Source organism: Motacilla alba, chromosome 6 (genome assembly GCF_015832195.1).
Source record: "Motacilla alba alba isolate MOTALB_02 chromosome 6, Motacilla_alba_V1.0_pri, whole genome shotgun sequence".
In the NCBI taxonomy this organism is placed as follows: domain Eukaryota; kingdom Metazoa; phylum Chordata; class Aves; order Passeriformes; family Motacillidae; genus Motacilla; species Motacilla alba.
Window position 1 is genome coordinate 21,390,690 of NC_052021.1, and position 26,020 is coordinate 21,416,709.

The window sequence follows — 26,020 nt, forward strand, 5'->3', positions numbered from 1 at the left end:
CATGGGACAGAGTCTGACCTATAAAGCATTGAAATAAATGATTAAAAGGTAAAATAAATAGTAAAAATCATAAAATACTACTGATTTAAAGTTTCCTCTACCAAATCAAGCATTTAAAGTAGAGTACTAAAAGCAAAAGGCTTATTGCATAGCTTCACACATGCAGAACTTTAACAAGAGAACTTTAACATCTCTAAAGGAGACGTCTCTAAATGGAAGCTGAAGATCAGAAGACATTGCATTAACTCCACGTAATTAATATTTAGCAGCTTCTACAGCACAATACATTCCTACTCGTTTAAATTGCTAATGGTCTTTAACCAGAAGTATGTAGTTAAAATGGCATTTATATAAATTTTTCATATCAAAGAAAACACAAGTTTTCTAAACCCAAAATTTAGAAGCCAAAGAAAGTTCCTTTAATCCAGTGATAGTTACCAGTCTTCCAACCTGACTTGATCTTAAAAGCCATTACGGCAAGTGTAGCTGACCAAAGGGCTGCTCGACTGGAATTTGCCAGAAAGCAACTTAATAATGTTCATGGTTTTATATGTTGAGTTTGTTGAGTTAGAAATCTTAGGAAAAGTGTACAGAAAATTTAAATATATATGTCAGGAAAGCTCAGAAACAGCTTAAGAGAGGTTGACATAAACTTTGTTTTGATTTCTCTGGTATAAAATCACATTGCTGCTGTTATTATCAAACAGTAACTCAAATAATTTTAATTTATCTTTACAGTAAAGATTATAAAAATTCAAGTATCATGCTGACCATTTAATATATGCTAAAAATGAAATTCTTACCTGTGATGGACAATGTAGGTGATAATGGAAGCAAACAGGCACAACAACATAACTGCAGTACATGCATAAACCACAGGGTGCAGAAACTCCCCTGGGTACTGGGGGAAAGACAGCACTGTCTTAAAATCCTGTGGAAAGAGCAAAATGATTTAACATTGTTAGGCATGTGTGAAACTGAGACTTCATTCCAATATGTCCTGTCATTTCTAGCTGTTCCCTTTCAAGGGCAGGAAAAAAAAATGAACTTTTAATGTAGATATAGTTCATGAATTTGCAATAACAAACTGCTCCTTCCTCATCTGCATACAGTTTGCTAGACAGAAATTAACCTTTTTGTACAAGCAGACATATCCTAATTAAAAAAAAATCTGAAAAAATACACAGAATTTTACATTTTCCCAGCATTAGCAGTATCTGGTCCTTCTGATAACATGAACTTTATGAGCTTATTTTATTAAGATATTAAGCACAAAATTTCAAATTACCATAAAGGTCTCTAAATGGCATATATATGGCCGCAGAAGAACCACTCAAAGTAAAAAAACCAGCCACGAGAATACACCCAAATTATCAACTCACTCCAATATAATTACCAGCTGATACAACTCCTGTAACCCAGTGACCTTCACACTTAGTTGGAATTACTCTACTCCCTATAGTAATTCAAAAGTAACTTGGACAGCTGTATTACAGGAAAGATCCATGTGTTCCTTTTGAACATGTTAGTGCCTAGTGACACAATTCTTCACGAAAAATAATGAAAAACTATTGATATCTTTGTAAAATTAACCTTATCAAATTCCCATTTTAAATCACACATTTAGGAGAGCTAAATCTGGAGGTGTGATGGATGGAAAGCAAAAGGAGCCCATTACATAAAACAGAATATCTTCAGACTATCTGAATTAAATTTGGACTATCTGAATTACAGCAAACATTGCGTTCCCTGTAATGCATTAAGCTACATTTGCTTGTGGCACTACATTTCTGCACACAGATACTAAAATTTATACACAAAACCTATCACCTGAGTGCAAACACAGTGTCATCTACATGCCACTTCTCATGTGCAGAGGCACTACCTCTGCACATAGAAATGAATATACATCCCAGCAGACAAACCTAAAATCTGAAATAGTACCGAATATGACAATCCAGCAAACTCTAACTTTTAAAATATTGGGAAACATTTAAAATACTTTTTTTCTTATTTGTCAGTTTTAGGTTCCCTGAGAAAAAGATTCAATACATTATTTTCCAGAGGTGAAATCTCCCCTTAGGAAACTGGGACTGCGATGCTAATATCTCTGTTTAATTGCATTTGCATGCAGAGAGCTGATTTCTAGCACCATTATTTATGAATATGAATTTGTCCACGTACAAGCAGATAATGTTCGTGAGTATATGCAATAACTAAATGGTGAGAATACAATTTACCTTCTAGAATGATCCTCTCAAGTAACTGATGCCCTGGTAGTTATTATTTTCCTTCATTATTAGCTTTAAAGTTTCTAAGATTGGTGGTACCAGTTTCTCCAGACACATATGAATGTCAGTTCTAAACAGAGCAGCTCACACCATATATAAAAAGGACCTTCAAAATGAAAAAATAACTTACGAACAAAATGCCAACTATATGTTATCATATCCTATTTCTCTTCAGGTACTTCTTCAGCTTGCATGTTAAACCTCAGACAAACCTGCTCTGTCACTCCTGTCCTTCACACAAGTTTTCTCTCTGCCCTGCCCATTCACCAATACCCAGGGTGAGAGGTGGAGTCACTTCTCATGGAGGAACTCAACTTATGCTGTCTGACCTAGAGGTGTCAGTTCTTGCTACTCTTCCCTCAATCACAAAAGGAAAAGAAGAGAAAAAGAACTCTGTCTTTTGATGTGCCAGTTTTTTAACATGATGGACCTAGGCTCTTAAGGCCTTCTCGTTCTTGTTTTCTTCCAGTGTGCATGAATAAACACAGGATATCGTGACTTCATAACTTTCAAACAATTATTTAAAAGTCTGTTGGTTCAGAACTGTCTCTGAATGTCCACTCAAACACCCTTTTTCACCCTGATCATCTTTTTCACCCATGTTTTTATTTGCATCATCTTGCCAATAATTCTTTTATAGAGTTAAGTCTCTCGAGGTAGATGAATGAGTATTTAACAGGAATGTTCAATACAATTTTAGCTAATATTGTGAGTAGTAATGCAAACAACTGGACAATTCAAACAGAAATACTCTGCTGAAAATGATAAAACATTACTTCTAGCTCTTACTGATGTAATTACACTTTCATATACTATAGTACTCTTTGCCATAAATTTAGGTACATAATTTCTCTGCATTCAGATATGTGTTACTGTAACTATACAGTAGTAACAGCACTGTTATTTAAAGAAATAAGTAAGTTTGATATCACTGTGAAAAGTTAAAGTTGTGAAAAAGGAAGCACAGTGAAGTTACACATTTGAAATGTGTAGCTACACATTTGAAAAAAATGAAAGCAATTTTACTTGAGTACCACCACTGTGTACTAAAGAACTAGTTTTTAATAGTGTAAATGCAAGGTTCAACATCTCCCTGTGTTTGATCATCAGTATAAAAGCAAATGCCATGTGTCCTACAGGAATATAACCATTTTGCCTGCAGAAGAATGAAGAACAATCAGCATCTTAAAGCTAATTCCATTTTTAAGTATGAGTTTTATCTCTTATCTAATCTTCTACAGTAAATAAATGGCAAATTTTTGAGTATGAAAATCATTAATGCCAAAGTAGAATATCCTTTTTAGAAGTTTTGTATATTGAAAACTGATTTCATTATAGATATGTAACAGATGTATCTTGTCTGCTCTCTGATGATAATTAAACCTTATTGATCCATCAACTTCCCTTGAGTAATCTTCTGGGGAAGACAACACGCAGAAAAGAAGCATTTTTTTAAATGCTGTATGCAAAGCAGCAAAATTGTATGCTACATTTTAAAAGTTAGGTTTGATTTTATTACCTAGAGGGGATTAAAATCATTATGATACTGAAAAATCACAGCAATTCTCCCAGGAAAATGAATACTTAAAGACTTTGACATTGCAAGCTGGTGTCTACAACTACGAGGCCCGTTAGGTGTTGTCTAATAAGAAACTCATTCACCCTTTTAAGATGGTGTGTAACAAACCAAGACAGTGGTGAGCTCTTGGGGCACATGAGGTGAATCCCATATTGGGCCATATTACCAAGACTGCACACAGAGGAGGGAAATGATTATTCCCTTCTATTCACCACCTGTGAGCCAAATCTCAACTATTGTGTCTCGTTTTGGGCACTTCAGTACAAGAATGACATTGCTGAATTGAAACGAGACCAGTAGAAGCCACCAAGACAATAAAATGTCCCAAAGCCTGGATTCCAGGCCTTTAATTTCCATCTATCTTCCAATAGTTGGCATATTTTACTGAGCTTTACAATCTGAATCCATTTACCTGCTGGCTGAAGTTGCACTACAATGAGTGCAAGATCCATTAAGCCAAAAGAAAGGAAAAACAAACTGAAAGAAAGAACTTCAGCCAGAGATCTGATTTGTGATAAAATCACTGCATTTTGGAGGAGACAAGCCTGGAATTTTGAGCCCAGTACCAAATCAGTTTATGCTTTTTACAGAACAAATAATACATATTATTAAATGCAATTTAACAAAATGTACATGGAAGGAAAAAGAAATAAAAAGCAGATCTCGTTCTTAAGAGTACTCTAATTCCAAGGCTTTGTGCAAAAGGATGCCAGTCAGCAACATTCTTAAAAAAGCAGCCTTTTCTGGGGGCTGGACTCAATGCCGTCCATATGGGCTAAGCATTCTCTGATGAGCATGAGCATTACATGAGCAGTGAGCAGTACATGCCAGCTGAGGACTGACGTGAGGAGCACGTGCCTCCTTGCAGGCTCTTCACACTGGGAAACATCTATTCATGTGCAGAGTACTCTAATTCCAGGGAAATCTGCAGTTCCCACTACAACAAATTTTAATTTTGCATATAGCAGGTAAAGTTTCTGGATCACTTTCACAATCTTTGGTGCATAAACTCTGCTAAGGTCTATCCTATAGGTGCTTAACTTCATGTTTACACATTAATAAGACTTGAAATGTTCGTTCTTAAGCCTCTTGTTATAGGCAGTCTGATTTTTCAAAGTACAGAACAATGTTTCCACAGCCTGTTATGAGAAAACCCTGTGTTCTCTATGGGGAAAAGTCAAATACTGTAATTATGTCAACCTTCTAAATGACATCTCTGTAATACTTCCCCGACTCATGAATTAATTTCTCAAAAGGCTTAGACAGGCTGCTTAATTTGCAGAAGACCTGAAAGATGGAAGTTTAGAATTCTGTGTTCAGAACTGAACTGAACAGGCTTAAGAAATTCTGCAATTGTCTCCAGTAACCATGAAAATGTTGAAAAAGTAGCTTTTTCATACCAGATTGGAAAGACTACATAGAATGGGGGGATGCTTGCAAAACAACAAGAGAAAAATGCCCTAACTCCTACTGTGATCCATTCCTAGTGTCCTGCCTCTTCTCAGTTTCTCATTCACACCATTTTCCAAAGTTTGCTTCCAGAACAGTTTCAAATATGCTCTGGTTTTGTCAGCTCAGTCTCCTCAGCCCTAATTACCTCATATAAGCATCCGCTGAATGTATGCTGCTTCTACAAATAATTACTCCTTATGCACATAAAGCAAACCCAAAAAACCCAACAAAATCCACACCTATGTTGGTTGGAATAATATGACAAATTGTGACAAAACAGGAAAGGAGCGGCTTATGATTTTGTGTTGATTTAACCTACTTTAAGGATTACAATTAGAAGTGCTAAGAATATTTATTAATCCATTTTATGTTAATTGAGAAGTATCATACTTAGATTTAATAATTTTATTTGTGTTTATTTGGCAGATTTGAGGAAATTACTATTGACAAAGCAGTCTAAGGGGGAAAGGAAATGCTGTATACAATTACAGTAATATCCATCACTATTGAATTTCTATTGTGTTCTAAGAAAAATGAAAGGAAGAACAGAGGACAATGTATGCCAAAATGTATTTAGCAAATTTTGAAATTCATTGTTGCTATTGGATATTTTTGTAATCTCCTGAAGAGTTATTACTCAGATATAGAGATCTCTGGATTTGTCATAACATGACACACATCGTCCTGAAAAATTAAAATACTGATAGACAACTTCGGTCACACAACAGCATAAATATTCAGTATTTAAGAAGCAAATACTTATCATTAGCTATGACAAAGCTTCAAAGTATATAAATTCATGATTTTACTCTAAAATAGAAAATCGTATTGCAGAGTTGGGGACCTTAGAGGGCTTTGGACACCTCCAAAAGAAACTAGAGTGTAACCAACTCTCTTCCTCCTATAGATAACAGAAGAAAAATAGAGGACTAGTCTAAGCACACAGTACATGAAGTAAAAGGCAGGAATATAATGTGGGAGTTAGTTGACATTATTTTACTCTCACCTCTAGGGCACACTACTCAAAACCTGATCAGAAAAAGATAATGCTCTGTTATGTCTGACTATTATTTTACTTTCATTTGCCAGCCCAACCCAGAGCAAAGCGAAAGTGTGAGGCCACGTGAGGGAAGGAACATGTACCTCCTTCTCAACCCAACCTCCAAACTAAACTTTCTCTCTCACTGACATCACTTGAACAACTGTCACAGAGAGAAATCAAAGGGCTCTACATGACTCCTCTCACTTGAAGTATGCTTATTAATTATCAATCCTAGTTGATAAATCCTTGATTGCTGACTTTCTAAAAAAAGGACTCTAGAAAACCTTTATTTTAACCCTTTTATGTTACATAGGCATAAACAACTTCTATGAAAGCACCTTAGGAAACTTTGTCTTACTATTTAAAAAGGTGCCAAACCAGAATATGTGCTGTGCTAACCATAAAATGGACAGTTGGATTGACTGAGGCTTCTGCTTCAGCTTAATCTACAGCAGGATGTACATGATTCTGATGGCAATGTAAAGCTTTAGTGCTGCTTTTTAGTTTACAGATACTACTTCATTTTTCTGCAATTACCCCAAACCATAATAATCAATTATGAATTTTTGGTTTTTAACAGATTAGAGAATTACAGATTAATGACATGTATCATGATATTGTAGCTAATTTCATTAGCTACACACCATATGCCAGGTATCTTGAATTTGCTGATGGTTTGTTAGTATTTTAAAATACGTTAGGCATATAGATATAAATTAATAAGGTAACATAAGCTCTTTATACTGTTCATTTTATAAATTAGTAACAATGCAGAACAATGAAGTATCTTTCATTTCTGGTACAAGAATTGAACTGCCCAGAAAATCATCGTTTCTATCAAATAAAATAATCCTTGACATCACGCCACAAAACAGTGATTAAGAAATAATACTCGAATGAAAATGTTTGGACATAATGAAGCTACAAAAATTTTCCGTTATCTGTTTAGAAAGACAATGACTGGAAAATGGATTTGTGTGTGTGCATGTGTGTGCATATTTATATAAGCATATTTTAAAATTACTTTTCCTTTAAGTTTTCCTTAAAACTTTCCCTAAAATCTTTTTCCTTAAAAGTTACTGTGAAACATGAGCCAAGAAACATATCCCATTGTTTGCTACCATAGAAATTGCAAAGCAAGGGTGATTCTAAGATTCTTCTTTCTCGTCTTGCAGATAAAATTGGAAGATGCACACATGAAATAAAGCACAGTCAAATTCTCATAACCAAACAAACACAAGGCCTAAAGCAGAATTACATACCAGATACAGAAGCTCTAGTAAAAAGTGCCTGAGTTGCCTTTACAGTTGTAGAAAAACCCATCTCCTACATCTTATAAGAGATAAATGGGCTTTACAACCCAAAAATTAACTGCAGCCCTTGTATCAGTATTCAGCTTTTCAAACAAAAAAGAAACTGTAGAACTGGTTGATTGCAAACAGTTAGTTAACATTTAGTAACTGCTCAAAGTTTAAGAGCAACATGCTGAACTCAAGCAGTTGAAGAAGGAGGAAGCCATTTTGGGTGTGGCACCTGCAAAGTCAACAGGTGCTTTCTTTAATTAATTTAGAAAAACACCCTCAAAGCAAAATTATGATTCACATTCTGGGAAACAAGAGACTGGGGGAAAAGGGAACTCACAGCAGCTGTAGAAAATGAGGTATATTTGATGTCATCAAATCTGAGGAACAGCTCTTAAATTCTGAACAATTCTATAATGGGTAAAAAATGTTCAACTAAGTCTGAGGGAAATCAGTTCTTACGAAGTGGACAATATTATCTGCATTTAACTCGTGGGCACTAGAGCTTTGTGCTATGATTGGCTGCCATCTGGGCTCCATCTGACAGCAGCAGATTGGTATTCTCTGCACACGTCCTCGCAATTCCTGTCGCCTGTGTTTGCTGTCCCTTACACATACATACAATACATTATTTACTCAACTATAAACATTTCTGTAATGTACACAAGCAGCATCTACAGTGCAATCATGCATCAGCATTCAAGAGCAATCTAGTATTAATAGTACACACATCTACTCTTTTTACAACTGGTTAATAATAAATATTTTTAAGGGTGCGAAGATTTTCTAAAGCTTAGAAACCTTTCAATTTTTTGTTCGCTTTCCTCTAGTCCCTGAATAATAACAGCTTATTATTGTGTGCATAATATTTTTGCTTTCATAAAGGTAACTTTCTGTTAAGCTGGTTAGTTAAATAACTGCAATGGGAACTGTAAGTGTGGCAGAACAGAGCAAAGCAGCAGATGTGTTAGCACTGCCCAGGAATATTTTTCTTCACAAACAGCAATTTTATAAGTAGGCTATCGGCATTGGTGCACAAACCAAAACTCCCACAGAATCAACAAGGACCACTCTGTCCATACTTAAAAGAGCAGAAGATGTTATTCCTCTCCATTTATTAAATGATTCAACATTGCGGTATGCCTGCAACTAATTAGTATGATCAACACAGTGCAGGGCAGGAACAAAAGCAGACCAGCCTCTGAGATGTGCTGATGTAAAAGCACACAGGAGTATACATTTTTAAACCCTGTCATATAATTTATAACCATTATGTACTAATCATTCCTTGATGGAACTTTCATTTATAAGACTGAAGTTAATGTCATTTCTGATTAGACCTGTCTCAGGATATTAAAACTGACCACCAGGTTTATTCACTTACTAGCAGTTAAGTAACTTACTTTCTTTTAGACTGTTTTATACTAAACATTATAAAAACCCAGAAGGTCAGCGACTGACAAGTCAGGATGAAACAGATGCATGTAAATAAAACATAAATGTATGGCAAAAGAGAGAGAGAGGGAGAAATATTGGTATATTTGCTAAGTCATATACTTACCATTAGCACTGCAAAGTTACTGAAGTGTGTACTCTGAATGGTGGTAATATTGCCTGCAGAACTAATTATGTGGCACCCTTCTCCCCACCAGCCTCCATGTCCATCTAGAAGGTCAAAATCCCAGAAGGCTGCAATGGGGTCTATACCCCGTGCAAAGTGCCTCAATCCTATAGTAAGAGGGCTGGTGAGGTTTCCAAAACTGCACCCATCTGCAAAAGGAAAAAACTGAATCAGAGAGACGGAGTGGAATACCCTTTAGTGATGAATGCTCTGTAAAGAGACCAGATACACTAAACTATGGGGAAAAAAAGCCAGTGGACATAAAATCTTAATGGTCAAAATCAAAGGTAGTGCTCACATCGGAGAAGTTTGCAATGGTATAAATAAATCTGAGCATTTCAATCACATATTGTGTCAAAATGATCTAATCATTCCTCACAAAAGAGATCTTTTTCATTGTTTCAGTTTCTTCATTTATGACCAGTATTACACTCTTGCCCACGTAACTGCAGAAACGGCTCCGTTTCATGGCATGATTATTAGCTGAGACAATGGTGCACTTTGAAAGTAACATTCAAACATTTTAAAATGTTAATAGAAATGAGAGCACTATTCAGTGTAGGGCAAAACTAGTAAAATTGCATGGCTGAGTAATTAATCAAAATACTGATTCACTAGCACATACAATGTATGTCATTTAGATAAAAGTCTTTAACAACACCTGTTTTACATCCATCGCATCAGAAAGTATACTGCTGAGTATTGATACATGCAACAGGGCACTACTCCCACTCCAAAAGCCTTATTTTTACCAGTGCCTAGGACATTAACATTGCAACTGTAAAGAGTAAAACAAGGATCCTTCTGATAGCTTTAAGAAGCAAGCATCTGTAACAGCACAGCCAACAAACAGTAGCCCAGAATTTGCATTCTTATCGTAGCACAAGGGCATTTCTTTATTTGCAGGACAATCTGAATAAAATCATGCAGACAGGAACAATTGCAAACATTGTACTAAAGACAGAGACTGTTTCCAGCCTCCCAGCACACTGCATACTCTACCCCTCTATTCTCTGCACAAGCAAGTACACCGTAGCTTTTAGATGAAAGAAAATAATGCATAACAGCTTCTCACCTATTTTAGCAAAAACAGCTGGTGTGGCAACCGTCCTACGTTTCCCATCATCTGCGAGATTTGATGAGTTTCCCGTGCTAGGAAAGAGTTTTCCATTCCGAAAGACAATAAACTGTAGCTTGCAAGTGGAGTTATCAACAGATTGCCAGGCTGAAGACTGAGAGAAGACAGACTGTGGCAAATGAACTGAAGCTACTGCTACAGCATTCTGTACAATGAGAAAAAAAAAGAAACATTTAAAATGCAAATCACAACAGGGTTGCTTTCATGATGTTTTAAACTCCTGTACAAGAAATGTATGCTGCCTTCCTTTTCCAACAGTCTGGAAGCAACCAAAGAAGCACGGGCTGTAACCATGGGAATAGGATTGGTACAGTGCATATTAAAAGGGAAAACGTTTTGATTGAATGTGAGAGTCTATATGGTCAAGCTCCCTGCTGCAGAGGTGAGAATGGTTCTTACCGTGCCTGCTAGAGGGTCCATCAACACTGCAGATCTGATTTAAAGAGACAACCTCTACCAGGTTTTCTCCTTCGCTTAAAACAGAATCAGACAACTTACATTAAAACATTTCTCCGAAAGGGTACTTAAAGGGTATAAAAATAATTTTATTATTAAAACAAATTACATCTGCAGAGAACTGCAAGTGCAGTAAACAACACAGCTTAGGAATATGTTTTTCTTGCTTCATATAAGGAAAATCAGTTAACTATGTTTTAGTCATTCAGGATTAAAAAATATTACAAATACTAATGTAAAAGAAGAAAATAAGACAACACTGGGAGAAAATGAATGAAGACTGTCAGATCACTATAATGGCTTTGAGTCGTGTGTTACATACCCTTTTACAAGCAGATAAGTCCCTTACAGCAGAGCTATAAAATACACCAAGCATTGTATTTTGAGGACTTCACTCATCAAGCATTTTTTTCCTGCCAAAGTAGCAAACTAATCATTAAAGACTGAGATATTTACAAGGAATAACAAATGATGAGCAACGGGAAAATAAACAGGGAGTCTGTCCTGAGCCTTGATGTGAAAAGTGTATGTATTTAAAAACAAACAAACTACAAAATGTTCTAATTTGCATTTCCCCCAAGGGCAGAGTATGGCTCTGTGCACATAATTTACATAGATTACCACAGTTTGCTCATAGCACATGTGCACTACCTATTTCAGAAGTAAAACAATGATCTTCACAACAATATAAAGAAACATGACATTTAATATACATCCATGTGCTGGGAGAAATACACATGTGAGAGATAAAAGGCATAACAGAGATCAGCAAACTAAAATGAGTATGAGAAGCATCTAGTGACCACAGAATAGGTATGGAAGGAAGGCATGAGTAGTCTGTGATGTCATTTGAATGCTTAAATAAAGAGATAAAGACTTCTGTACACTATTTTCCTTTTACCATATATATTTTAGGAAGGTTTTCAGATTTTAACAGTAAAAATGCAAAAATGTCCTTTTTAAAATAAGTATTCGATCTAGGTGATGCTGCTCATTAAAAGTACGCAGAAAAAAAAAGAGCAAATAGCAACAGAACATTTCTACATTAGAATTTTAAATTATTATGAAGGCTTTAATTGGTATTAACTGAGCTAAACATCAAGCACTCATCCTGAGATTGTTTCCACTGTCTAATTCACTAAAGCTGTTATAATTGGCTTTATTTCATGCTTCTGAAAAAGACATGTTTTACTCTATGATATCCCAAGTATCTGCATATGCTGAACCTCTGATGATACCACTTTGGTCTTAAAATTGCTATCAAAAAGTATGCAGAGAGTTTTTTAAAAGTGTCATTTATCAAACCCCAGATCACTATTGAGGACTTATGTGGAGATGTACAGACATGTAAGAGAGGTTACAGTGCGATTAAATTTATATTTATGCTGGATTTTTGTTATTATTCTGTGCTGGAAAAAGCAACAATGATGACATATTAAATGACACTAATTACTCATTACACACAAAAAGACAAAGATAGAAGCATATGTATAAGCTTATGATAATGAAACCGACAGCTAAAGGCACTGGGTTAAGCAACAATGCGCTATGACTTGACAAAAGCAGCCCTACACAATCCAGAGAAAACAACAGGTTTATAGCACTTTTGCTAAGAGGGCAAATAATTTAATTTATTGTGGTTCTCTAATTGCTTCTCCATTGGGACTTACTGATACTAATAGGAAAAAGAGTAATGGTGTAGACAGAGCTTGCCTGTGGGACTGGGGAGGTGCAGAGTGGAAGCTGCTCCCACCTGAAGCACAGGGACCTGGGGCTGGTGGCATTCCCCAGGCTGGGCAGGACCAGCTGCCCCCAGCCCTTCCCTTCCCTCCTCACCAGTGCCCAAGCAGGGCTGGGCAGTCTCCCGGGCTGGGCAGGACCAGCTGCCCCCGGCCCTTCCCTGCCCACAGAGACCCTTCAGCACCCAGCAGGGAGGGAGGATCCTGCCCACGGTGCCCCAGCCTTACCCACGGACTGCAGCTTCACATCACAGGGCCAAGGTTGAAGGCCAGGAAGAAAAGCTGCACACAGCCCACAGTGGAATTAGTGTGGACTGGTTGTACCGCTCGGGCTGACTGAGCAAATCTCAAACATGCAGCAACATCAAATTATTTACTTGACAAAAAGACACATCTACAGAAAACGTTTTCCCGATCGGACATCAGGAAAGCATTTTTCCCTTGTTGCCTGCTCAAAATGAATATGAATACCCATAACACAAACTATTTAATAAACTTCACTAAATTGCCTACAGTTACTTCCTTGAGTCCAGTTTTACTGTGACTACTGCCCATTTATACTACCTGTTACTTCAATATTTTTGTGTGTGCAGGCGGTCTGGTGGAGTGAAGGGCAAAGGGACAGGGTATTCCTTAACTGGACAAATGTACACATAAAGTCAAACTACTTGCTGCACAGCAAATATTTACTTAGCAATTCCTCAAAATTAAACATCCAACTGTCTGCTACAGCGACATGCCTGCCAACAAGATCCTGTAGTAGGATATTAATGAAAAATGCACACAGTGAGAAGGCCCACACATTCACGGAGCTGTTTAAAAATATGAATAAATACATTATTTTCATCTAAGATGTGTGAGAATTTTCAATAGTATTACTTATTATTCACATGAGGGGGAGGATCTGAGTGCTGAGGTAGTTCCTGTTATTGTGGTAGAGGATGGAGGGAAGCCGACTGAAGGTTTAGCCTTGTGTTCTGCTAATCTTGTGTGAAGTGAAGCATGAGTCAGTTCCCCACTCTTGCCTCAGTTTCCCTCTCACTTAAGTGAGATTAAAATGATGGCATTTATTTTGCCCTGTAAGATGCTCCAGAGTTCAGAGATGAAATACAATACTGGAACACATATTACTAAAATCAATGACAGCAACATCAAGTTTTGAGGGAATTATTGTGCTTCAGATGCTTCAAAATTCACATAAATCATCTAATTTAGTTGTTTTTTTTTCTTAATTTGAGCACCATATCACCACATCACATAAGGACTAAAGTATCTGAGCATGCTAGTGGCAAAAAGCTGTGTGCACCTCTGAGAAGAGAGAAAGAGCAATACAGACCCACCACAGGAGCCACAGCTTTACAGTGACAGCACTGGCACCTCATATTTTCCTGGAAAAGCTTACCGTTTGTGTCAGCATTTCACCAGTCAGGATTTAGACATTCTGTGAGTGTTTTCAAAACAGAATGTCAATAATCCCATCATGACTCCATTTCAGTTTCAGTCCTATTAACTGGATTGTACTGGCATTGATTAGAAAAAGGGAATCCTGAACATAGTGTAGATTCTTCTAAGGAGCATTTTTCTTCTAGAAAATGCTTGTATTTTAAAATGAAAGCTATTAATAGACATCTGCCAATTTGTACACAAATATGATAGAAATTATGCCATTTTCAAACCCTCTGAAGTGTCTTCCATGTCATCTGCCCAGCTATCTGAAAATCTGCTGTGTGACCTGCAGCCAGGGAAAGAGGGTTTATCAACTCTAAACCAGCTCTTAGAATTTTCTGAGAGGCCTCTTAGGACTCCTGGCTCCTAGGACTTCTTGGAACCTGGTCAACTTTCCAAAAAGCAGAATGAAAGGTTATTTTAAACACTCTGAAGCATAATTTGGACAGTACAGTTTTATAAGTACTTTTGAAGTTCTGTTTCCATTTTAGACCTATTTTTGTGTGTGTGTGTGTGTGTGTGTGTGTAATTTTTCAAAATATCTGAGGCACCAAAACAGAACAAATAAATCCAACTGCATTCCAAAAGTTTTAAATTTGAATTAAAAATCTCATTCTAAAGCAGAAATGGTCCTCAGGATATTGAGAGCTACAGACTCTTGCAACCCGTGCATGTGTGGCCCTTATTAAAAATGTTTTAAGGGAAAAATGAGAGATTTAAAGTGAAGTTTTTCCCTAGGCATTTTTATTCTGGTAGCAGTCCATTCCTTATAATGAATGCTAGCATTTACAAGGAGTTTTTAAGTGTTTAGGAAAGACAGCCTCTTGCCTTAGGTGACTTTGTGATATGTTGGCCCTTCTACTTTCATAATTCCTTTAAGAGACCTGCTCCCATTTACTCTTGAAGCTTTGTTTTCCCATTACAGTGTTCAGCTTGCCTAAAATTTAGCATAATGCTGAGAGACCATACACATTATCAAACAATCATTATCAAAAAATCTACTTGGTAACCACTGTGGAATGACAAAAATCAAACTATTTTCAGCAACTCTTCCTTGTGTATGCCTTAATACTAGATTGACTTTTGAGTTCAGGCACAGTATTTCTGTTTAAGATAAAATTTATTTCATAGGAAACCATCCAATTCTTAGTCCTCAGAACAGTCATAAGTATATTTTTTCAGTCAGCAGTTTCGTTAATTTAAAAACCAGCACCTTAACAACAGGTCAGAGGAAGTCTGAAGGGAAAAAAAAAAAAGAAGAGTAAATGAAGTCACCTAAATCCTGGAGGAGAACTGGAAAAGCATCTTCACTGTTTCCAGATTTCAAAGAATCTGATAAAGTGGTGTAGAGATTCAGATGCAAGACACCATATATTAAATTATTAAAGATATAAAGGTGCTGCCAAAATAGGCACAAGCTATTTAAAGTTACAGTAAAAGAAGTAGAAACTAAGCTCTATAGGTAAGAGCTCTATTATTAAATATGTACTGAGCTAACAGTGTGATCATCATAATAAAATCAAGAAAATAAATTATTTATACATATATAATAGATAGTATTTAGTCCCTCAAAGAAGACAGCAGATCCTTAGAAGCAATGGAAAATTTCAGTTTGTGGTTTATGTTAAATATTTAGTTATTAACAAATAGAAAGAGGCACAACTGGCTTTTTCAACTGTCTCTCCTGGTAGGTATTTAAACAACACTCCTTTGGAATTATTTCAGCACAAAATACATGATATTTATATAAGGACAGGCATTTGGCCCACTGCTGTAAGGCTCTAGGTAGTCTGTGCATGAGTTCTGATCTCTTTTTCTGGCGTGAAAAGTATCAACAAAAAGCCCCAAAAATTTAGACCAGGTGGGAAAATACCAAATAAGAGGTTTGCAAAAACAATGAAAACAATGCCAGTTTGAAAATGCTTATACAAAGCAAGCAACTGACTAGATGCTAAAAGAAACAGGATTTTGTTTTTTATTTTTTAATGGGATGATACCAAACAAGGAAAGTAGGAGTTCCCCAGCCATGCTAATTTACCTACACAATCTTGCTACTAATTTGTCGTAGTTTACCTGCGCTTTCTGGAGCACTGTTTAAACACAAGTCAGGAAGGGCTCAGGGATGACTAGCAGGTGAAAAGCAAAGTTTATATAGATTCCCAGGATGAAACGAAGCAGTACTTCCAAAAATGCAACATGAAATCACCTGGCTACTGAGACGAAATTGCCAAGCGTGTTGGGATTATTATGTGATAAAGTCATTATGTAGTAATTCTGCCGTGTGCATCCATCTCAATTTCTGGAAAACTAAGTATGGAGTCCAAGATAGCTTTGTTCTAGCCAGGCACAGAAGGTGGTTTGATGCACAGTGAAATTGTGGCATCAATAATAAATATATGCAAATTGCATCAAAAGAGCAAAAAAAAAATAAAAACCTTAAAGTTTTCCCCAATTAATGATAAAAAGTTTTCTGGAAAATCTGTTTCTGTAAAAACAGATACAACAAACAGCACTGAAATTTTAGAAAAGATGATAATGTAAAATAATCTGGAAATCTGATTGTCAGTAGCCCTTTTTCAATAACAGTAAAAACCAAAAGTCTCCAAATTAGGACTTTATATTTCATATCTGAACATCTTGCAAACTTTCTAAGAAAATGAATATATGTGCAAATCTGCAAGCAACAACTGACCTGTTAATGAGCTATTGTCTATTGTGAAGGAAAAAGTGACCAAAAAAAAAAAAAAAAAAGAAATTAAAGAATTAAGAAAAAGACCGTGAAAGGAGACAGAGTAGGATTACCAAAGGTCAATAATGCCAGACCCAAATGATAATTCTCCTAAGTATTTTTCCAGACAGGGCAATACAATTCACCTGGTTTCTTTTGAGACATTAAGAACTGGTAGCAATTAGTTTCAGATGAATAAGGAACAAGCTACAATTGATAATACAATTATTTACTTTGAAAGGAGAAGACAGGCTGGAGTGACTATATCCAAAGTTTGTATGAAAATCAGTTTAAAGACTTCCAATTTTTGTTTGATGACCTTGAAACAAAGAGGAATGTCATCTAAGACAATGTTCTAAATCACATTTTACATATTTATAATGAGATTGTCTATTATAAGCTGGTGAAACAAGCCACTTTGGAAAGCAAAAGATAAGGACAAGGATGTGAAAGCACTGGTTGATCACAGGATGACTCAGAGCCTCTATGATTTAACAATTAAAAAAAAGACTACAAATACAATCCAGAACATACAAGATGACTCATTTCCATCTAAATATTCTGATTTTAAAGGCCTAATCAGAAATATAATACACAATTTTGATCAGTTAGGCTGAGGAAAAGTCAGTTCAGAATAGAATGGATGTAGAGGATGGTTATTAGGGTCACCCTTAGAATGAATAATTTCTTTCACAAATGGAAAATAAAGGAGCTTAGCTTTGCTAGCCTGGCAAAATGAAAGCCATGTAAGCAAATGGCCAGCATGAGCACAAGGACAAATAGGACATTAGCCAAGAGCAGAAATACAGACTTAAAATATGCAAATATTTCCTAGCTTTTATAACAGAGAGGGTGGGATACTTTTCAGGCATTATGGACACAAAAAATTATCCACACTTGAGAGAATATTTGAAAGCTCTATGACAGAATTACAAAATGAAGTTAAAAAGTTTTGATTTATTTGCCTGTTTTATGAGAAGTGTTTAAAATTCCTTCTAAGAACTCTTGAATTTCCCGATTAAAGGAATTTTTGAACATTCTACTTATGTCCCCAATATACAGCTAATAGAGCTCATAAAAATCTCACTGAGAAGAAAAAGAATTAAAAAACTATACAGACATGGTAGGAAAAAAGTGTGACTAAAAAAAAGTGTGAAAATTATATTATTATTTTTTTGAGAAACAAGTTTTTTGAAAACATGCTGGACACATGTAAGAGCTGCTGGCAACAAACTTTTTCAGGCAGCACTAAATGACTGCTCCAATTCAGGGTCCACAACTGACTTGCTATATTGCTAAAAGTTATACTACAGAATGGATAAAATTCACCTTCCTGAGAATTTAAGAGTTCTTAAGGGTGGTCTCTGAGTTTTCAACTACAATTTATTGGGGTTTTGGGGAAGATCACTGATGTCTTAAAGGATTTTAGACTCACTCCAACATTCACACTGTGAGCTGTGGACCTACAGAGACTCACTGCAGCTTCATTTTTGAAAAGGATGGCTTCTGGCAGTGCATTCTGCAGGAAAACTCATCCTCTCAGGAGTTTGGTTCACTGGGCCTTTCAGGGGTGAATTAGCTCCTAGAAATGCTGCACTTTCCTCTAAACAGCCTGTGATGAAATAGTATTTTTCCTTTTTATTTAGAAGCTCAATTAATCTTCAGGCATTAAATGTATGAGTTTTTTCTGGAAAGATCATAAGAATATTCAAGTTTATTACATTGATACTGTAGTTTTAGTTGTTACAGATGCACTCAGAGGATGGGATGGACTTCTGCTAGAATTTTAAAATAGAAGGACAATAAAAAATTTCATGAGCTCCCTATGTGGAACTTTCAGCTACATATTTGCAAAGCTATCTCCATGGATTGTAGGAGGGACAACATAATTATAAAGAATACCTAACTAACCAAAATATCTTCTACAGCTCATTGACCACCAAATTCAATTACACATAAATATTACCAGCTTAGAAAAAGGAATCATGTGAATTCTGACTTAACTGCATACATAAGTTTTTTTGCCATGGTAACTTTTAATTTATTTTTTACCTAGGTGAATTGTGTTAATGTAGACCTCATAACAGTATTTCTGCATAGCTTAGTAATTATCATTTATAACAAAATATTATGAATGAGAGTGAAGAGAATATTTCCCAACAGTCAGACAAAAAGTGTTACCAAAGTTATTTCTAAATTTGGAGAAGCACAATTTAATTAAAAGGAGATGGGCTACTCAGTGGCTTCTATGCATGAGAAAATTTCCTTAGTACTATACAAACAAAATTCCTATGCATTTTAGTGGAGTGCAACACATACCATTACAGATATGATGATTTTTCGAAAGATTTAGATAATTTGTATAGATACATTTATGAGTAGAGAGTGATGCAACCATTAGGTAATGAAGTAATTCAAAACTCAACTCAATGACTGCATACTGCAATTATTTAATCATATACTATAGGACATGATGATAGGACTTCTGATTCACTGATGTGACATTCACACTTAGTTAAGTTAGATAAATAGTAGTTCATCTAGTAATACAAGTGGGAATATAGTGAAAAAGCTTAGTTCAGAAATTTTTAATAAACTATTTTGATATAATTTTCCTGAGGCAAAGTGGTCTTCTACATTGCCTACGATGTGCAGAAGTCCAAGTGTTTTTCTGATGCTGCCTTTTCATAAAAATGACTGCAATGAAATGCTGACATTGCTGCTTGATGACTACTGAAACACTGTCCCTCTCTGATACTGGAGGAAAGCTGAAACTGCTGAAAATAATGTTAGCATTTTGGATCTTTAAGAAAGTGAATTTAAAATTTCCACACCATGATGATTCAATATTCTGATTTTGAATCATTTGGATATTATCATCAAGAATGATTTCTGTTGCCTGTAGTCATTAAACAATTCAGACCCAACATTACTCTTGCAAGGCACACATTTCTAGAAGCAGATGCAAAATCACTACATTCCTTTGCTTTGTTTTATAGAGACAGTTAAGTATGAGAAAAAGAAAAGCAGAAGATGTCTTTTCCTTTAGTTCCTTTTTATGCACAGTCACACCTTCCTTCCCTCAGTTACAGGATACAAGTTCACTATCCTCACAACAATCAAGAAATTACACCTCCTCAAGAGGAGCAAATATGATTTCTTCCCTCCTGTTCCAAAACTAATTTTTCAATTTTGAAAAACTGATATATTTTTATTTCCAATTTGCCAAAATAATAATTTCCTTTCTGAGTTTCAGCCATGTAGCCAATTTATCAGTACAGTCAGAAAGCACATGTCATAGAAAGAAATGTAAAAAAAAGGAAGTGAAGTGAGTGACATCAGCAGGAGAGAGGTTCTGTGTCACAGAGGTATTTTAGTATTTGGATGAAAGTACTCAAGGGCCTTAAGCTGCATGGAGCTAAAGCACACGTGTATCAGTTTTAGCAAATGACATTTTCAGAGAATTCTTGTAACTGAGCTGTTGAGTGTGAAGGAGGGGATGCACCCCACTACTGCCAGTGCCTGCAGCCATCAGTAGCTGCTATTCCCCAAAGCTCCCATGCAGAATCCCATATCCTGCTCTGTAAGTCCCACACACATCTTCAGCATTCTGATGCACCCAGTGTGGACACAAAATACAAGATTTTGAGTTCAGTATGACAGCGAAATCTTAGTCAAAATTTCACCTCTGAAATTCAGTTCTGGACAAATACCATGCATGCTGATACATCCACAGGCACATTGTGTCTGTAGCTCATGTGAAACTCTGGTGTCAGTCCTTTAGCTCAGCCAGAAAACTTTCAGAGCCAAAGAGAACACTTTTACCTCCAGCTGAATCACTCTCATTGTACTCATCGCAGACCACTAGTTTATCTGGGCACATTTCTGTTCTAATAAGAGCTTAGAGACTATCTATCTAGCTTGATTGGTTATGCTATGTTTTTCCAAGAGTTTTGTCACGGAATTATGGGAAAATCAAAAATATTTGCTAGCATTTTCCACTGTAAAATCCAAACCCAGCCATAATGGAAGTGAAGTCTGAGGGAACTTTCCATCAGACCAGATCTCCTCCACCTTTCTGATCACTTTATACAGTCCTGTTAGTTTAAGAAGGTTGGAAGAAACTAAACTCTTATTTATTAATCTCTTACCTCTTATTTACTAATTTTTAGATGCTAAGAAAACACCTAGGCATCTGTAAAATTTCTTTTGTTTGTTACCACATAATCACTTGACACAGTCTATGTCATTTTAGTTCTAAAAGCTGACTGAATTAAAATCTTAATCCTTTAGTCAAATCAAGTTTTGTATCTCAGCTGCTTGCGAAATAGTGATAATGTTCCCCTGATTAAGACTTTAAAATATTGCACACATTATCAGTACTTGTCATCTCTCATCACTTGAAAACTCCTAGTTTAAATTGGGTGAGAATGGTATAATATTTCTGGGGCAGAATGCACTCTATCACTCTCAGTCAAGCAAGTCCCTAGGATTTCAGACACCAAAGGTCACTTGATACTTCTTATAAGTGACTGAATCCAGGTGAGGTCTGAACTAAGCCCTGGAGGAGAATCTACTCATTCCCATTCAGTGACTGTTGAGAATGAGGATTCCTAATATAATGCAAGAGATTTGTGATAGAAGAGGTTCCTTGAAATACTCAGACAGGTGCTAGCCCAGCTAAAGTTACATGGGATGAGACCTATATAATAATAACTAAGAACTCAGCTCAGTCTTCTCTCCCCATTTCTTAGATCAAAAAGAGGGGAAAATAATGATCTTAATTGTTCCAAATGTAAAGCTGCTTCCAGTTTTCAGTGTACTACAGGAGTGAACAGGAAAACATAGCCTTTTTGTCTTGCTCATGGCTTTTGAATTAATATTTTTCAAGTATTAGTGCTGCAGGGCCTGCATACTAAATAAGCAACGGCAACATTTTCATTTAAATAGTGGTGTATATTCCATGAAGTGTTCACTTTTAAAGTCTTGTAAATTAATTATATAAGCACCAAGTTTTCAATTTAATCAGTAGAAAAATTAATTGGTTTACATTGTTATATTGCAAGTATTCACAATGGTTTGAATATTCCTGGTCTTTCCCTCTTGCTCTACTGATTTTCTAATCTTTTTCCGTAAAGGTCAATTCTTCTGGCATCAGTGTATTTAATGCGTTCAAAAGTTTTTACCAGAGGCCTTTATTTTAAAGGACTTTATTTTACCAATCAGGCACATCAACAGTGTGTATAATTAGGAGATTCTCAAGGACTTCCACTGCCACATTTGATGGATTTTTTTTTAATGTGTTATCATTCTTGCTGAATCACTTCCAGTCTCCTATTAAACTGATATGCCTTTATTTTGGACAGTAGCAATGTTCATTTTCTAACATAAAAACTTAATATGTTCACCATTTCACTACCTTTTCCTTCTGGACTTCCCAGTTTTACTTTCTGCATTAAATCAGATGGGAGTACTTTGGTGAATCCTACACATGCACTTCTGGACTTTCACTACTGCTATACCAGATGCTGACATGAGTACCTGAGAGTATGAATTAATTATTTAGAGCAAGGATCTGAAAGAAATGTGCTCAAGTAGGAAAAGGGGGGTAAAAAAAATTGATACAGAAAAAAGCTGAGTCTCCCATGCCATGTGAAGGACTAACATCGTGTACAAAATTAGTAACTAACATTATTAGCTGAAAGACAGTGTATTTTTTAAAAACTGGCAGAGTCACAAATTGTCTATCTCAGCAATGAGAAATACTTTTATCATCAGGAGTTCTGAGTCCTGGAAGCTCTATATATCCACAGTGAAATGGAAACACTGATGCCAAGTGCACAGACTCTACTTAAATTTGTATTCTCATTCTTCTCTATTTTGTAACATAAAGAAAAAGTGTTTTTATAGTAATTATGAGGGTCTAGAAAAGAGTATTTCATAAACTAAGGAATGGATTTTGATCCTATTTCCCCAACTACACCTAGAGTTATTGTCTTTTGTTTCTTTCACATAGGACACATTACCAGAACAGCAAAGGTGTTCATTTAAGCACAGCACTAAGTGAATATCTCAGCTTTAACAAAATAAAATAACTTCAGTTAAGGTCCTATTTTCTTCCACAAATAAATACAAAAATAAAACCTGATTTGCTGTTTTGTGCTCTTCTGCCGCCCTAAATTTTTATAATCCAGCATTTCTTCAATAGACACACATTAAAAATGCAGTGACAAACAGTCATAAGGAAACAAAATCATATTCACTGGCCATGGATATTTAACTGTCTGTCTCCTAATTTTATCCCCTTGTTGGGGCTCTTTGAGGGCCACACCAAAACCATATTCTGCATATGGTTTTGATATCTAGATTTTTAGATACACTTTTTAAATGCCCTTGTTGAAAAGCAATAAGCCAGAAATGATGCAGTACATATCTATCTGAACAAAGCATTTTCTTGGTCTGTAACACCGACATGGAGAATTCAAGATACTTGTACTTGCTAAGCCATGGTCTATTCAGCAACATTGTGTTAGCATTACTCACCAAGTGGAATTAAAAACTGCACTACAGTTACCATGACAACCAGCTGTCTCCCACATACAGCATCAGTTTGAATTTGTGCAGACCATTTCTAACAATGATTTAAGTCAACAAATTCAGCATTACCCTAAGGTAAAAATCTGGTTTAAGAACAAATAAATATTTTCAGTTTCATAATATTACTTATCTCACTACATTAATTCCAAGTAGGACTTGGGAGATTTTCAGAGAGCTGCAGTGACTTTTCTTCAAAATTAAAGGTGAATAGTAATCTTCTGCTCAATACAAAGTTGAGGACCATTAAAATTCCTAATCCCCTGAACATGCAGAAAGCATATGGAGAAGAGACATTCATAGAAGAGCTTGTGAAGAAAATGCATTTGAATATTTATTTAATCATTTTTTTAAATTTACATTTGAATGATGCTGTTGATTACCTTGGGTAGTATCACTAACATCATCAGTGTACGCTCACTATACAGATTCTTACTAGAAAAGAAAGCTTAACCCATGTTCATCAAAAGTATCAACCAGCAATTCTCCACTGGGAAAATAACCTGAAACTTGGAATATCATTTCTGGGGAATTCTAAAATAAATGCCTTTTCTAGTAAACTACTGGATTTGCTGAGTTTTGGTTGGCTGTTAGATTGGTTTTGCTTTTATTTTCAATAATTAATTTACATGGGAAGAGTTGCTTTTGAAACAGCCAAGCAACAAGAAGTAACAGGAATGCACCATATTTACAATGTCTGGTACAACTTCACACAGTTGCATGTCTGGTCATCAGCATGAAGGAGCCACCTGGCTACTTCAGATCCTTTTGATTGCCAGGCATTCTTGCAGTAAATGGGCAGATTTGACTGTGGTTGTTCAGCCTGGAGAAAAAGGAGACTCTGGGGAGACCTTACTGCTTTCTACAGGTACCTGAAAGGCGCTTGGGTGAAGAAGGTTGGTCTCTTCTCCCAGGTAATAAGTTACAGGATAAGGCAAAATGGCATCAGCCAGGGGAGGCTTAAACTGGATATCAGAATAAAGTCTTGACAGAAAGGGTTGTCAAGCACTGGAACAGGCTGCCCAGGGAAGTGGTTGCATCACCATCCCTGGAGGTATTTAAGAGACATGTTAGATGTGGCAATTAAAGACATGGTTTAGTAATGGAATTGGCAGTGCTTGCTTAATGGCTCAACTCAATGATTTTTGAGCCCCTATCCAACCTAAATTATTCTATATCTTCATGATGGTCATTGGACAAACACATAATGGCAATGATGAACCAATCTGCTTTGGAACAGTAGGATATATAGCTCTGAGGGAAAAGAGGAACCTCCACAACAACATCAAACACACTTCTCAATTGTGCATTTGTACACTGACAGTGGGGACAGAGAGCAATCTAAATGCCTAAAAAAGGTGGCTAAGCTATTAAAAATGTAATGTAGAGTCAAACTAAAGGTAACAAATTAAAACCACTATTTTTATGCAAGCAACTAAAAAAAAATCAAAGGCAGAAAAAAATAGAGTCTGTATTTACTAAAGATACTGTAAATATTTCATACTGAACTACACACATATTAATGATGCATTCTACACTCATTTTTGTGGGAGGAAGAGCCACAACAAAACATTACTGCAGATTTCCCATTTGGTACACGGTATAGCACTTGTTGCATTACAGACCTTAAAAACACTTCAGGAAAGAAAAAAGATCAAATAGGTTGAAAAATCAAAACATTCAGAGGCTGTAAGGAATCTAATGCTATGAAAAACATTTTTAAATCTATGCTTGAGGATTTTTGAATGCTAAACCTCAGGAAAATACATGCAATAAAAAGTTTTAGTTTCAATATAATGCTTTCAGTTTTAAATTTCATTTATGGGAGAATGCTGGTCAGAGGACAAAGTCAGAAAAATAACTATAATCATAATATAATATCTAAGAGATTGAGGAAGGAAATAGCACAGACATTCATTCAGCTCTGGATCACTGTGGACACATTTGTTATCAGTGACAGGCAATGTGAAATCAAGCACAGACTGAAATCAAACCCTTCTTTAAGGTTACACTAAACTGAACTGACAGGAACACTACATGCAAGAAAGAAAAAGAAATGGATTTTCTATATAGCACCTTCGATCTTCAACAATGGGAGCACATAATGTTTAAATGTTAAAACAGATGACTTCAAGGGAGAAAAGAGGTAGAAAGCAAGAGAAGGAATAAAATATAACCTGGGGCTCCAAATCCACAAACTCAGACAGGAACAATTATTTTTTTTACCAGCAAAAAGGCTGCACAGGCAAAGGTAAATGACAATGGGAAAACAATTTACTGAATCGTTACTGAATTTCAACAGACTAGTAATAACCCATTAACTCCTAGATTAAGCTGTTGTGTAATATCATAAAATAAAATACAAATTAAAAGTAAATCAAGATGATAATATAGGCAGATGTGAATCATTTTGCCTTGAAGCTGCATCTATACCCTTGTGTCAAACATCCTTAATAGGGTTCAAGTAGCATTGTTAACATCAAAGGATATTTTCTTGTTACATTTCAAAAAAGTATTTACAGCACAGTTTAAAAAAATATGGTTCTATGATTATAAATTCAGGCAAAAGGTCTTTCTGATAGCAATTTAAAAATAAGAAAAATTATTCAGTTTCACAGGTGCATTCCTCTAAA

At 35.8% G+C, this 26,020-nt stretch overlaps 1 protein-coding gene across 2 annotated transcripts in view; it reads right to left on the minus strand.

Annotated features, from left to right (window-relative positions):
- The window catches only part of ADGRA1 (adhesion G protein-coupled receptor A1), a 259,550-nt gene that overhangs the window by 40,209 nt on the left and 193,321 nt on the right, over positions 1–26,020 (minus strand). Inside the window, exons 1-4 of one of the 2 annotated variants that reach the window (XM_038141335.1) lie at positions 10,824–15,518; positions 10,362–10,569; positions 9,227–9,435; positions 804–931 (exon numbers count right to left, since the gene is read on the minus strand). In XM_038141335.1, coding sequence (XP_037997263.1) covers positions 804–931; positions 9,227–9,435; positions 10,362–10,569; positions 10,824–10,844 — 566 coding nt within the window. In that variant the 5' untranslated portion in view covers positions 10,845–15,518. Of the gene's footprint in view, positions 1–803; positions 932–9,226; positions 9,436–10,361; positions 10,570–10,823; positions 15,519–26,020 lie in introns of those variants that run through there. The other variant, XM_038141334.1, reaches the window with a different exon arrangement.